Genomic DNA, 13012 nt, shown 5'->3' with positions numbered 1-13012 from the left:
TGCTGCCTTAGCTGCTCATCACGATGTGCTCTATCCGTATTTTCTGATAACTTACATTTTGTTGCTCGGGAATAAATTTTAACTTAACCAAAAATAAAAAAATCAGCCTTTGATGCAGGGTTCAAGCAATTAATAGCTTTGATTTACCCGTAATTAAAGATGTTGGATTGGAAAAGTGACCTTTATGAGCCAAAAATAAACAAAGAGAAGGTGAAAATGAATCTAATAAACTTTTGAACCATTTTTTTTAAAAAAATCTTTAAAAACATAGGCATAACTTTAATATTTCCACCATAGTCTTTTCAACCTTTTCTTTTCTTTTTTTTTTTGGCCCCTCTACTTCCAATAATAATACTCTATTTTTTTAAATTACTCTTATACCTGAATAAATAGCTATAGATCTTCTAAAGTAAGGATAAAGTTTTTATGCAAAGATACATAACATTTGAGAAGGTATCATGACCAATTATGTGCATATGCAAGGATAAATAGATTGAGCTTCACACATCGACAAGCCAGAAGACCACTTTCACTTTGACACAACAAAAAATTTTAGAGCGTAAAAAGTTCAAAATAAAACTTTAGAAACCCATTAGACTTAAAAAAAAAATCAAGGACCTCCGTGAGATTTTAAAATAAGCAAAATATGAATATGATTTCAATTTCGTAGACGATATCAAGGATAAAGTTCCATAAACAATTAATTAGAAGATGTTAAAGCCATATTACTTGCCAATAGATTTTAAAGTTCCATAAACCAAATCAAATAACTGAAGGAGAGAAGATGTTCAAGCCACAAAAGAACATATTTTGTTGTATTAATATCAAATAATGTGTTGATCGCAAGGCCAATCCAGCCACAGGCACAAGCTAGATTTACACTTTGACAGGACATTATAAAAAGCTAGACTGCTTCACTTTCTTAAGTGAGCCCTTATTTTCTACAAGATTTGTGCAACTATTTTGCACGTATTTTAAATACTGTATGGAACTTCATGCATTTTCTCCTACAAACAGGCTTTCGGCTCAACTAGACCGGATGAAGATCCGCCCGCATTGACACATGAAGCCGTAGCTGGTCGATCTTTGTAGGAAAGATTGACATCCTCCAGAATTATACGGCTGCATGGATACTTTTTACTGCAGTCAAAATTTACAGCAACTTCAGTTGCTGATGTTCCATGTACATCTTGGTATGTCACATCACTAATCCTCACACCTGAGGCCTGCCAAAAAATTAATGTACACATTTATCAGCTCCCATTTCTGATCTTTTTTCATAAATAAATGTTTTTGCAAAACATAAATAATAATAATAATAATAACCCTTTTGATCATACCTGACCAGGACATTTGGCCCTATTTGGGCAGTAATTTTGGTCGATAATGATGGGGTTTTGGACATTAACCATTACTGCATGCTGAAACAGAACTCCAGTAACAAATCCATTGCTAGGCATTGCCCATGTTTTTATCCTCAGACCATTTTGTGTGCCCGAAAGTGTAACAGTTTTAACTGTCACATTTTTAACTCCTGGTTCTTGCAAATTACTTCCCAAACTGCCAATACTGAAACAAGCACAAAATCAATGTATTGACTAAATAAATCAAAATTACAGCAACTGCAAAGAACTTTAATGGACTCTTAATAAGTTTCCGATTTTGATACCTTATTCCATGGCCAGGACCACAGTTGATATTCTCAATCCATATGTTGGAACTTCCAGGGCCTAATGAGATGCAATCATCACCAGTGCCAATGTGAGAGTTAGTAATTGCAACACCAGAAGATGATTGGACATGAATTCCATCAGTGTTTGGGCTGTTTTCTGGAGCTGAAATCTTTACTCCTTCTAGCCTAGTGTTTTTGCAGCCGTCGAGGATGATATGGAAAATTTGACTGTTTAACGAACTTAATCCACTGACCAAGACATTGTTTGAATTGTAGAATCCCAGTGACTGTGGCAGCATGAAAAACAAGAAACAAATTAAGGGAAATGATTAGTCATGCGTTCTAATTCAACGGAACCTGGAATAAACCTTGAGGGTGCTTTTAGTATTGTATCCATTTCAAGTAGTTTAAAAGTTGTCGATTCTTGTAAGGAAAAAAAAAAAAGAAAAAAAGGGCAAAGCAGTGGAGACTATACAACATACCGTTGCTCCTGTAGGGCAATTCTTGCCGGAGTTTTTGCAAGCCCAGAGACCAGTCCCTTGGCCATCAAGAGTTCCACCGTAAATCGAAAGTCCATTAGTTCTTTCAAACGTGAGCCAGTTACCAGTATGTCCAAGGACATTATAATCAGATGGAGCAACAAGGGTTCCATCAATGCGAATGGTTATAGCATTATTCTTGCAATTTTGGCCCGAAAATGATGCTCCTCCAACCAAATATCTTCCTCGTGGAACATAAATTGTTGCAGGCTCAACTGAGGCACAAGCTGCAGCCCATGCACTCAGAAAAGATTTCGTGGAATCACTTCTTCCGTCAGATTTCGCCCCGTAACTCTGCACATTGTACGTTACACTCTCAGTTGATGGCAAGAGGAAGAAAATGAAGAGAAATGGGACAGCAAGAAATCTCATTTTGCTGTTCATTTTCTTATCAGAGGTGGCTTCTAGAATCTGTAAAGGCTAAGATTTTGCTGTAACAATCTGAGGGATGAGGAACTTGAAAAGCAATGGGTGATATTTATAGGCTTGGCGTGTATGTATATAGGGATCGAGCAAATCAATCCATTCTGCCAATAGATATATATTTTTTTACTTCAATTTCTTGTGTTAGGCAATGCCAGAAATGGCAGTTCAACTTTAACTAACAAAAACTGTAGGAGCAAACGTGAAGGACAAGAAGAAGAAGAAGAAGACGGAAGAGAATTATCGGCTGAAGTTCTTATTATACATACATGGAAAGATGGAAGGACTAGTTCTGATTACAAAAATGGAAGAAATATTCTGTGATCACACGGTTCGCTTTACATTAATTGGCTAGCTAAAATTTCGTAATTTTGGAAGCAAAATTCCTGTAAATTTCCATTAATTGCTCTTCTGTAGCATTCCAATTCGTAATTTCTTGAGGATAGAGTGGCATGGATCAATGTAGGCTATATCCTCCTGAGGAGGAAGGCTTTATTTGTCTTTCTTCCTTTTAAAACATTTGTTTTTGAGTAGTTTAGAAACAAAGATAATGAAAAGCTAAACTACTTATAACTCGTCAAAAGTTTTTTTATGAATTGGTAAATATATATATATTTTTTGATTAATCTTTCCTGTACTGGCTTGTCAGCATTGGATGAATAACAACTAAGCAAAATTTGAATCTGAAATTCAACTTTTGCACACATGTCATGGATTCAATGGTGATAGTGTATACATTGTCAGTGTATATAAGATTTACTCTTTTTTTTAATGACTGTAATGTTTATCAATTGAATCCAAACGCATTCCAAATTCACGTAAAAATATTTTTATTATAACTTGAACTTACTAGTAATTAGTTGGATTATTTTCATTTATACACGGTATTTAGTCACTAGCTAGTAATTATTTCAAATCCAAAAAACCTTCTTGTTTGACCAGCCAGAAGCTATATAAAAAATTTTTGTTTTTTTTTTAGCAAGAAATTTGAAGGAGCTTTTCTTAAAACCCAAGTCATTTTCCATATTTGATTTGTCACTTTGCAGGCTCAAAATCTGCCAATTGGTTTCATGCATGAAAACCTACTACTGATTGTTGTTCATATCCCTTTTGCAATATGTAACCATTGGTCAGTTATATATCCAGCGGGTGAATCGAACCGCAGAATGTTTTAAGTCAAAATATGTGCTCTTATACTTAAAACTGTACCTGAAAGCAACTGGGTACTTATAGGTCATACATGTTAATAAAATAAACAGTAAGTTTGACGACTATGTTATATCTGAATAGTGCATGCATTTGGAATTTCCAAAAGAGGATCTCTAAAACCTTTTTGCATTCTGGTAATTCGGCTTATGTCAAATTATTAAAATCAATTCTGTTTTAAGAAAGCTAATCCGAGATATGATTATTCACCGTTTACACATTGGCAGTTGCACAAGATCATATGGTACAAACACTAAAGTTCTTTGAAATGATTTTTTTTTTTAGGCAAAATTATATTGATGAACAACATTAATTGATGATTATTTGGAAATGCATTAATCTCATTTAGACAACTGGCATTTGAATACAGGGGCTGCTAGACCTCGCCGTAGGAGGTGTCTAAGGGTCAAATTATATCACACGCTATCAAAAACTGCAAGAAACATTGGTGCCCTTAAAACAACCAACCTGCATTCATGAATATTACCCGCACGTCTCTTTCCGCTAATTCAAAACTGCGCCTGTGCCTATCATGAGCATATATACATGGACCAATCTGCAATGACCTCTTCTTTTACGATAGGATAATACGTCTCTTTTAAGATTTTAAAATATGGATCCATACAGCCTCCTGTAGTTTTATGTAAAGCGAAAGTGGAAAGAAAGCAACTCTAGCTATGGTAATTGATCGAGACGCGCTCTAAAAGTGCATCTGATAAAATTATAATATTCACTTAATTTCCTTTTGATTTTGCATAAAAATTCACTCAATTCCCTAAGATTTTGTTTGTATCCACATAATTCTCTTGTAATTTTATATAAAGTGGTTAGACCCTTATTCAACTTAGTATTTAAATAAGGGTAATATTGCTATTTTGTGAAATGATGGAAAATAATCTCCAGAACATCATTAATTAAATTACTAATATTGCCCTTACTTAAATACTAAGTTAAATAATGGTCTAACCACTTTACATAAAATCATAAGTAAATTATGTGGATACAAACAAAATCATATAATAACATCAGACGCACTTTTGGAGCTTGTCTCGATCAATTACCATAGCTAGAGATGCTTTCTGTCTACTTTCACTTTACATAAAACTACAAGAGTTTATATGGATATTTTGAAATCTTAAAAGAGACATATTATCTTATTTGTAAGCATTAACATTTCTCTTTCGTTCAAGTATATTTGTAATAGTGTCCAATTGAACTTTTAATGTTATATAATCAAGTTTAACTTTTGTTACAAGAAATGTTGGAAGCTAGAAGGTTTATTAAGGTAGTTTCACATTGTTTTCGTGAAGCAAATAGGCCTGCAGATAGATTGTCTAATGTTGGGGTGGAATCGAGGGTATCTATAACGTATACGTCTTTTAATGAATTACCTCGTCTAGTAAAAGGTGATATCACTCTTGATAGGTTGGGTCTTCCAAATTTCCGTAGATATCAGGTTAAATAGCTGCTTCCATGCAGCATTTGTATGTTTGTGCTATCCATTTTCCTCTCAATAAAAAAAAAAATAATAATAATAATAATTGAGCTAAAAAAAAAAAAAAACCTCCTTAAGTCATCTTTAAAAGATATACCGTCAGACATCTTTTGGTTACCTGTATAGTTGTAGTTTTGAAAATTGTAATCCATTGTTGAACTTCCTTCTCTCAAGCTTTTATCATCTTTTGGTTACTATCCTCCTTCTAATCCAAAAATACTTTCAAACAATTTAAAAGCAAGATTAGTGAAGAAAAATGGTGTAAAAGATATAAATAAAAAACAAGACACTAAACACAAAACAAAAGACTCAATAAAACATCAAACACAACAAATAAGACACTTGACACAACAAAGACAAGAAAAGCAAGTAAAAATATCTAAACTAATAAAGTTGTTCTTAATATCAAGATTGAATCAAATTTTCCCAGGCAACAATACCAAAAACTTGAAGAAGTTGTACCATGCACTAAATTTAATAAAACTTAAATACTCTATTTTCAATAAGTATACAGATCGTTTATTGAATACAGGGATATTAGGTATTGATTTCGCAGAGAAGATTGTCAATTACCAATGGTTTTTGAACTCCTCTATTATTTAGATTACCACAAATGCAAGAGATTAAATCCACATTACAAACATGAAATAAAAATATTAAAAATAACAATAAAAAACTTCTAGGGTTATGGAATTCCTTACTACTCTTGCAAGTGAAGTTATCGGTTAATTGAATATTATTATCTTGGCTAGTTATGGCATAATTTTCTAATGCATGTGAAACCTAATCTCGTAGTAAATCAACTATACTTATAACTAACCCATACTTACTCTTGTGATTATGAAATTAACTCCAAACTCATTTGTTCTATGAAATTAAATGGAACAAGCCACTAAAGTCTCAAAAGCGCTCTTCTACTTTCGTGAGTGAACTCATTAGGTTTAGCACTTTCTTAAATTAGTGTCAAATTTCAATTCTCATTGTAAACTTAACACCTTAAAATTATCACAATTAATACCCAATTAATTACAATTAGAAAAGAAAAAGTTCTAAATAACTTGCTCAAAAATAATATTATCAAATAACCAAATAAATATCACAAACAAATATAGAAAATTCATCCATAACTCTAGACACAAACTTTAGCAACATGATAAAATGAAAGAAAAGACCATACTTGTACTATAGCTAAATATGAACTTAAATACAAAAGAAAAAGTGATAGGAGAGAAGTCACCCTTGTTGCATGGGTTCCAATATCTCCATTTTGCACCTTAATTTTTCATCCAATTTTTTTTTGGCAACCCCCAGAGCTAGGGTTGGGATGCCAGCCCCAATTTTATTACTTTAAAGCAGTCCTGAGGGGGGCATAAACCTGACCTTATCCATACAAGCTCAATATAAGAAACTTACTTAACGCGACGTCTTCGAATAGATGGGTAAGCCAATTTATCCAAACGATATTCACCCCTAGCTACCCCTGGCAGGCTACTTAGATATTCATAGAAACAGATCGACTCAGACAAGGTACACCTGACATTGGCCAGAATATTTGCCACCTTATTGGCTTGTCGGTAACAATGCTTGAATTGTATACTCCCCTTAGAAAGTGTGGAGCACTGCTCGACCTCACCACTAATTGACCACGGGCATTGGGAATTATTCGTCAAAATCTGTATTAACAACCTCGAATCCGATTCAACAACCAGCTGCCTTACCATCTTCCTCTGGACACACAGTTGCAACCCAAGCAATAACGCTTTAGCTTCAACTTGCAAGCTAGTTCCATAGCCAAAGCATCCTGCGAAGGCAAAGATAAAGGACCCCGAAACATCCCTAAGGATCCCCCCTCTACCACTCAGACCCCGATTTCATTTAGAACACCCATCTATATTCAGCTTAAATGTTCCCAAGACTGGAGATTGCCAATGAACCAAACGAATCCTAAACACTTCTGCACGCCGCTCCACCAATCCCAAGAACTGAGGCCAAGTCGTGACCTGCTGAAATTCACCAAATTTCAACCAGTAGGCATCCTTCAAGTTCTGAAAAGCTGCTTCACAGATAGATCGGGTATCTTTGGTAATTCCTTCAAACATTGCTGAATTCCTTGCCTTCCACAAATTCCAACACACAAAAGTGGGCACGAGTTGAAAGACAAACTTTAACCTCTCAGACTTAGTGGGTTTGTACCACCAATTCGCCAAATACACTCTTAAGTGGTCATAACCAAATGTAATACCATAGAGAGATCCGAAAAACTTCTAAACCACCCTTGCTACCTCACCATCCATGAACACATGCTGTCGGGTTTCAATACTAGACTCCACACAGCAAAAACATTTGGATAGTAAGTGAAGAAAAAGCTTAGTTAAAATATCATCCAACGGTAACTGTCCTCGCAACAACCGCATCATAAAGAAGGAAATTTTTTGAGGGAGGTGCGGATGCCAAACTTGCCTATACATGAAAGAGGATGGCTTGGCCTCCCTCAACTCATGGAAGGCCGAGGATACTGAGAAATGTCCAGACAATGAAGCCATCCAAACCATTTTATCCACCGACGAAGAATAAGGGACTGGCACCTTCATAACAGCCTAGACTATATCAGATGGTAAGACTTGAGCCAACAACCGCCCATTCCACACACCATCAGCTACAAAATTTTGAAAAGACAAATGTTTCTCCACCTCCACTCTAAGGTAAAAAGCACCTGAGCCTGTCCAGTTATCATACCAGAAATGACAATTGCCATTATAAGGTCTCCACGTTATGAATACCTCCGCAAATCCCCTAATATCCAACATGCGACACCACGTTGCAGAACTAGTAAAGACCATGGACACTTGAAAAGGATGAGAAACGTGCCAGTATTTGTTCCGCAAGAATAAAGCCCATAACGAGATACCATTCCTAAAGTTCCACAACAGTTTGCATGAAAAGGCCTGATAAGTGTCATAAATCGACCGAAATCCAACACCACCCTCCTCTGGAGGATAGCATAAATCTCTCCACCTAATCCAGTGAAACTTATTTGAGTCTTTGCTCGTTCCCCACAAGAAATTAGCACAGACTCGTTCAATCATCCGGAAGGAGCTTTTTGGAAGTATCGCTGACGCCAACAGGTGAAGGGGAATGTTCGACAGCATGTGCTTGATCAAAATGATCTTACCACCAGATGATAAAAAGCGGTTCTTCCACGCCTTATCAACAATGTGCTAGCACAAATCCGCAAAATACGCTCCCTTGCACTGACCAGTAAATAACGGAGAACCCAAATAACGGACCGGAAATTCTCTTTTAGAAAACTTAGTAATCCGTTCAATGACGCTTTTTCGAGCCAGTGACACGCTAGGATGAATCAAAAAACCACTCTTACTAGTATTCACCAATTGACCAGATGCACATTGATACAATTCCAGCACTCGTATAATTTTCCTGAGCGAAAAAGCCGACCCATTAGCAAACACTATAACGTCATCTGCAAAAGCCAAGTGAGAAATAGCAGGGCAGTGTCGCTGCACTTTATATCCCACAAAATTTGATTGCAAGTAAAGCAAATTCAACCCTCTAGACAAAACCTCAACTCCAATAATAAAAAGCGCCGGTGGTAGAGGATCTCCCTGCCGAAGTCCCGGTAGGACTTAAAAAAACCATGTGAAACACCATTAACAATCACCGAAAACCACACATTTGATAGCAATCGCCACACCATATCAATACATCTTTCCCCAAATCCAAATTGACGCAATACCTTAAGAACAAACACCCAGGACATCCTATCATATGCCTTGGCCATGTCAAGTTTAAGCACCATATTCCGACCCCCTGCATTTCTTCCCGACATCTGATATCAACTCCTGAGCTAGGAGATAATTATCCGACATACTGCGACCCGGCACAAACACACTTTGCTGAAGAGAGATAATACGGGGCAGAATCGGAGCTAACCGTGATACCAAAACTCGAGAAATAACTTTATTCAAAAAGTTACACACACTAATAGGGCGATATTGAGAGAAAGAGTGAGGATTTAGGACCTTTGGAATAAGAACAATTGAGATGGCCGTAACAAATCGAGGAAGTTCTGCTCCACAAAAGAAACTTAGAATCACTTGGTAGACATCAGGACCTATCACCTCCCAGGCAAAAGTAAAGAATTTTCCTGTGAAGCCATCCGGGCCTGCTGTACTATCACCATCCACAGAAAAGACCACACTCGTAACCTCGTCAAAAGATGGGACCTCTTCCAGACAAATACTATCAATTTCGGAGCTCAAGTTAGGAATAACATGGAACAATCGGGGATCCGAACTATAATCCTCCGAGAACAACTCTTCAAAATACCTAATTGCTTCCAGTCCGATGGAGTCATCATCTATAAGCCAAGTGCCATGCGAATCTCAAATCCTGTGAATTGCTGCACGATACCTCTGCTGCTTCACCACCAAGTGGAAGAACTTAGAACAAATTTAACTACAAGTACAAGATGGATAAACTAAACTAACTATACTATACTAATAAATTAAGAAAAACTAATGAAGACTACATTTTGGTAGTGTTTTTAACCTTTCAAAGTTATTAAACAAGTTTAACAAAGGCCCTATTTTTATAGAATTAAACCATTTGATGATTGAATCATTAAAACTTACAAAAACATGAAACTTTCACCATTTGAACACATAAAAATGTAATGTTTCACACTTTGAACCACAAAATATATAATTCACTAGAAATCTAATTAATTAACTATAAAAAAGAATAATAGACACCAAAACTAAATAATAAAATATACTTAAAACACACAAAATACACATTTATCAACCACAAACAAGAATTGAGGAGCATAGTGCATGTAGAATTTTGTAGGAGACCATCTATGATACACACGTACCCCACAAATGTCTTGACCTATATAGCATTCCAATATACAAATGTCTTAAAGTATTTCCTAGCTTCTTGATCTTCTAATAAGAAACTATAAAAAGAAACGAGAGAGTGAAAAAAACACTAAAAAGGGAAAATACATGATTGACGAAACAGACGTTTTTTACAACTTAGAATTAAAAAGGGTAAAAGGGAGGATGGAACTTTTGAATGAACATGGAATAAATCAAGAGTTTTAAGAACTACATACGCTTGATTTATGAGACGGGTTGACTGGAGGCAACTTCACGGATTAGGAAAGAAACAAAAACAGTAGATTGTAGCATTTCACGGATTGTAAAATCCAATTTAAAATTTCAAGCGTCCAATTAGTATAGACTACAGAGGTGTGGATGGCAAAAATTTCTATCTCAGGGGACTAAATAGGCAATTAGATTTGTTTTGGTGTAGTGGCGTATTCTTTAAAAAATTTGGCTTTTGACTTCACTTGCTCTTTGCACAATTGGCAGATTTAAATTTTAAAATATGCTAAGATTGTTGAAGAATCTTTGGGGGAGGGGTGTTTGTCATTTAATCTAAGTTGTTCAATATTAAGATTTCGATAATAACATTGACTTCTCAATTTGCATAGATCAATTATTAATGCAGTTCAAATACCATATCCATTTCGATGCTATTTTATCTTTCATGCTTATTATGTTTGCCTTTTTTATTGTTTATTAAGTAGGCCAAGGCTAATAGACTCATTGGTTCATTGACCAACCTAATAAGTTACTACGTCATAACTACAAGACATATATTTTCTGTCCATTGGACTTGTTGATCACAGAATCACAATGACTGTTGCATGACTCAATCATGTTAGCCATCATATTTGACGTGAGATATCTTTTTCATCAGGCAAAGTTGCTGAAACTTTTCGAATTCTTCTGTGGAATTGTTGTGGTATACGTCTTGTTTTGTAAGTAAATGTTTCCTTTTTTGCAATCTTGCGAATTTGAAATGTAGGCACTGTTGACTATTTTTGTTAATGAAAATAATGAATGAATATATGGGGTAATTTGGTTGAAAGAATGAACTGTAGGATGCTATGTTGTTATCTCTTATTATGGTCTTGGAGGAGTCTTAATTGGAGTAGAATTCTTATTTGACAAAAATGTGGTGGTATTTTTCAAGCGCGTACATGATATATTTTATGAAATAAATTAAATGTGAAATGCTAGAAAAATGAAATTAGGAGTGGGAAGGTGTGTGGAGGCTTCTTGTTGAAAACCCCTTCTCAAATTTATATAGATGTAGATATAGATTTCTCCATACTTTTGTATGATACCACATGATCCCCTAAGATTTCAAACTATTCACATCACCCCTCCGTGGTTTTATATAGAGATGCTTTCTTTCCACTTTCACTTTACATAAAACTACAAGAGACTGTATGGATCCATATTTTAAAATCTTAAAAGAGACATATATTTCTATATGTATTGCAAGGGAGGTTTTAATGAAGGTCTCCTGGATGACTTCCAAATCTCCCATATTTTTTTTTCTAGATTTTTCATTTATTTTAATACATAAATTCAATTAAAAAGTTTGAAATAGTGTGATTTACAACTAATTCTATGACAATTCAAATTTAAAATTTAAAACTTTCTTTCCCACTTAAAATGATTTATAGTTTGTTTTCAAACTTTAACCCCTTTTTCCTTCCATAAGTAAAGAAAATAATTTTGGATAATTTGATTAGTTTCATGTTAAAATCATTCACCCCATTACAACTTTATCACTTTGGCCCATTTTATTCCATGATTAATAAGATTGATTTTTCAAATCTGAGAAATAATGTGATTAGTCCCATTTTTTAGTCATTTATACAACAACATTTTTAACACTGTCCTTCCAGGTATATACATAGATTTGTCAAATATTTAGATAACATATCCAATTATAGCCATTCTTTAACCATTTTACCTTTTGCAACTAAATTAATTTTTTTTAGCTTTAAACGTATCCTATTAGATGATGATTCCAACCAATGAAACAAACATTCTGACATACAGCGTCACCTAGATAGTTTTTTACATGCGCAAAATTTCATCTGGATAATTTCACATATAATGCGTACATCAGAAAGTGCACATAAAACAAAATTTTGATATGAATTATAAATTAATAAAAGGGGCATTTAGATGGTTGTTTTTTTGGAGTGTTTATAAAAAATTTTAAAACAAATATTTGTTTAAACGATTATCTTGGGTGATCATCACAAAAAATAGTAGTATTTCACCAAAGTTATGCCCAATTATTTTTCCTTCATGACTATAATTCTAACTCTTTATTTGAAAAAAAAAACATTTGAAAAGTGAGATAATGAATCCTAAATGATAAAATGAATAGAAGTATTGGAGTATAGGGTCGAAAAAGGTAAAGTAAGGTAATGAATCCTAAATAGTAAAAGGAGTATAAAGATAGGAGTATAGGATTGGGGAGGGTAAAGTCAAGGAAACTATAGTTGTGGATTGGGATGAAACTATCAAAATGGATGATTTATGTGGGTTAAATGGATATAATTTTACGTGATTTTGGTTATCTTACCCATTTACAATCCATTGCAAAATTTTATTTATTTTTTCTCCCATATTCTTTAAGCAACAAAATAACATATCATCATAATCAACAAAAATAAGAACACATTGCATTAATGAATAAATTTTTACCTAAAAAATTACACAGAAGAACCCATAGTGGTGATCATAAGGAGTTTTAATTTTGTCACGTTACAAGAATCTCAAA

The 13012-nt window shown here is 34.5% G+C and overlaps 1 protein-coding gene across 1 annotated transcript; it reads right to left on the bottom strand.

Moving 5' to 3' along the window:
- Positions 1 to 787: 787 nt before the first annotated feature.
- On the bottom strand, positions 788 to 2665 carry LOC113733717 (polygalacturonase-like). The gene is made up of 4 exons (XM_027259909.2): positions 2155 to 2665; positions 1670 to 1959; positions 1341 to 1569; positions 788 to 1226 (listed from the first exon to the last, which is right to left on the bottom strand). Exons 1-4 carry the CDS (start codon positions 2593 to 2595, stop codon positions 1008 to 1010), a joined length of 1179 nt encoding a protein of 392 aa, XP_027115710.2. The 5' UTR covers positions 2596 to 2665; the 3' UTR covers positions 788 to 1007.
- Positions 2666 to 13012: the final 10347 nt, after the last annotated feature.

This window comes from Coffea arabica, chromosome 3c, assembly GCF_036785885.1.
Source record: "Coffea arabica cultivar ET-39 chromosome 3c, Coffea Arabica ET-39 HiFi, whole genome shotgun sequence".
Taxonomy (NCBI): Eukaryota; Viridiplantae; Streptophyta; class Magnoliopsida; order Gentianales; family Rubiaceae; genus Coffea; species Coffea arabica.
The sequence above is the reverse complement of the archived record's forward strand: the minus strand, read 5'-3'. Positions and strand labels throughout refer to the sequence as shown.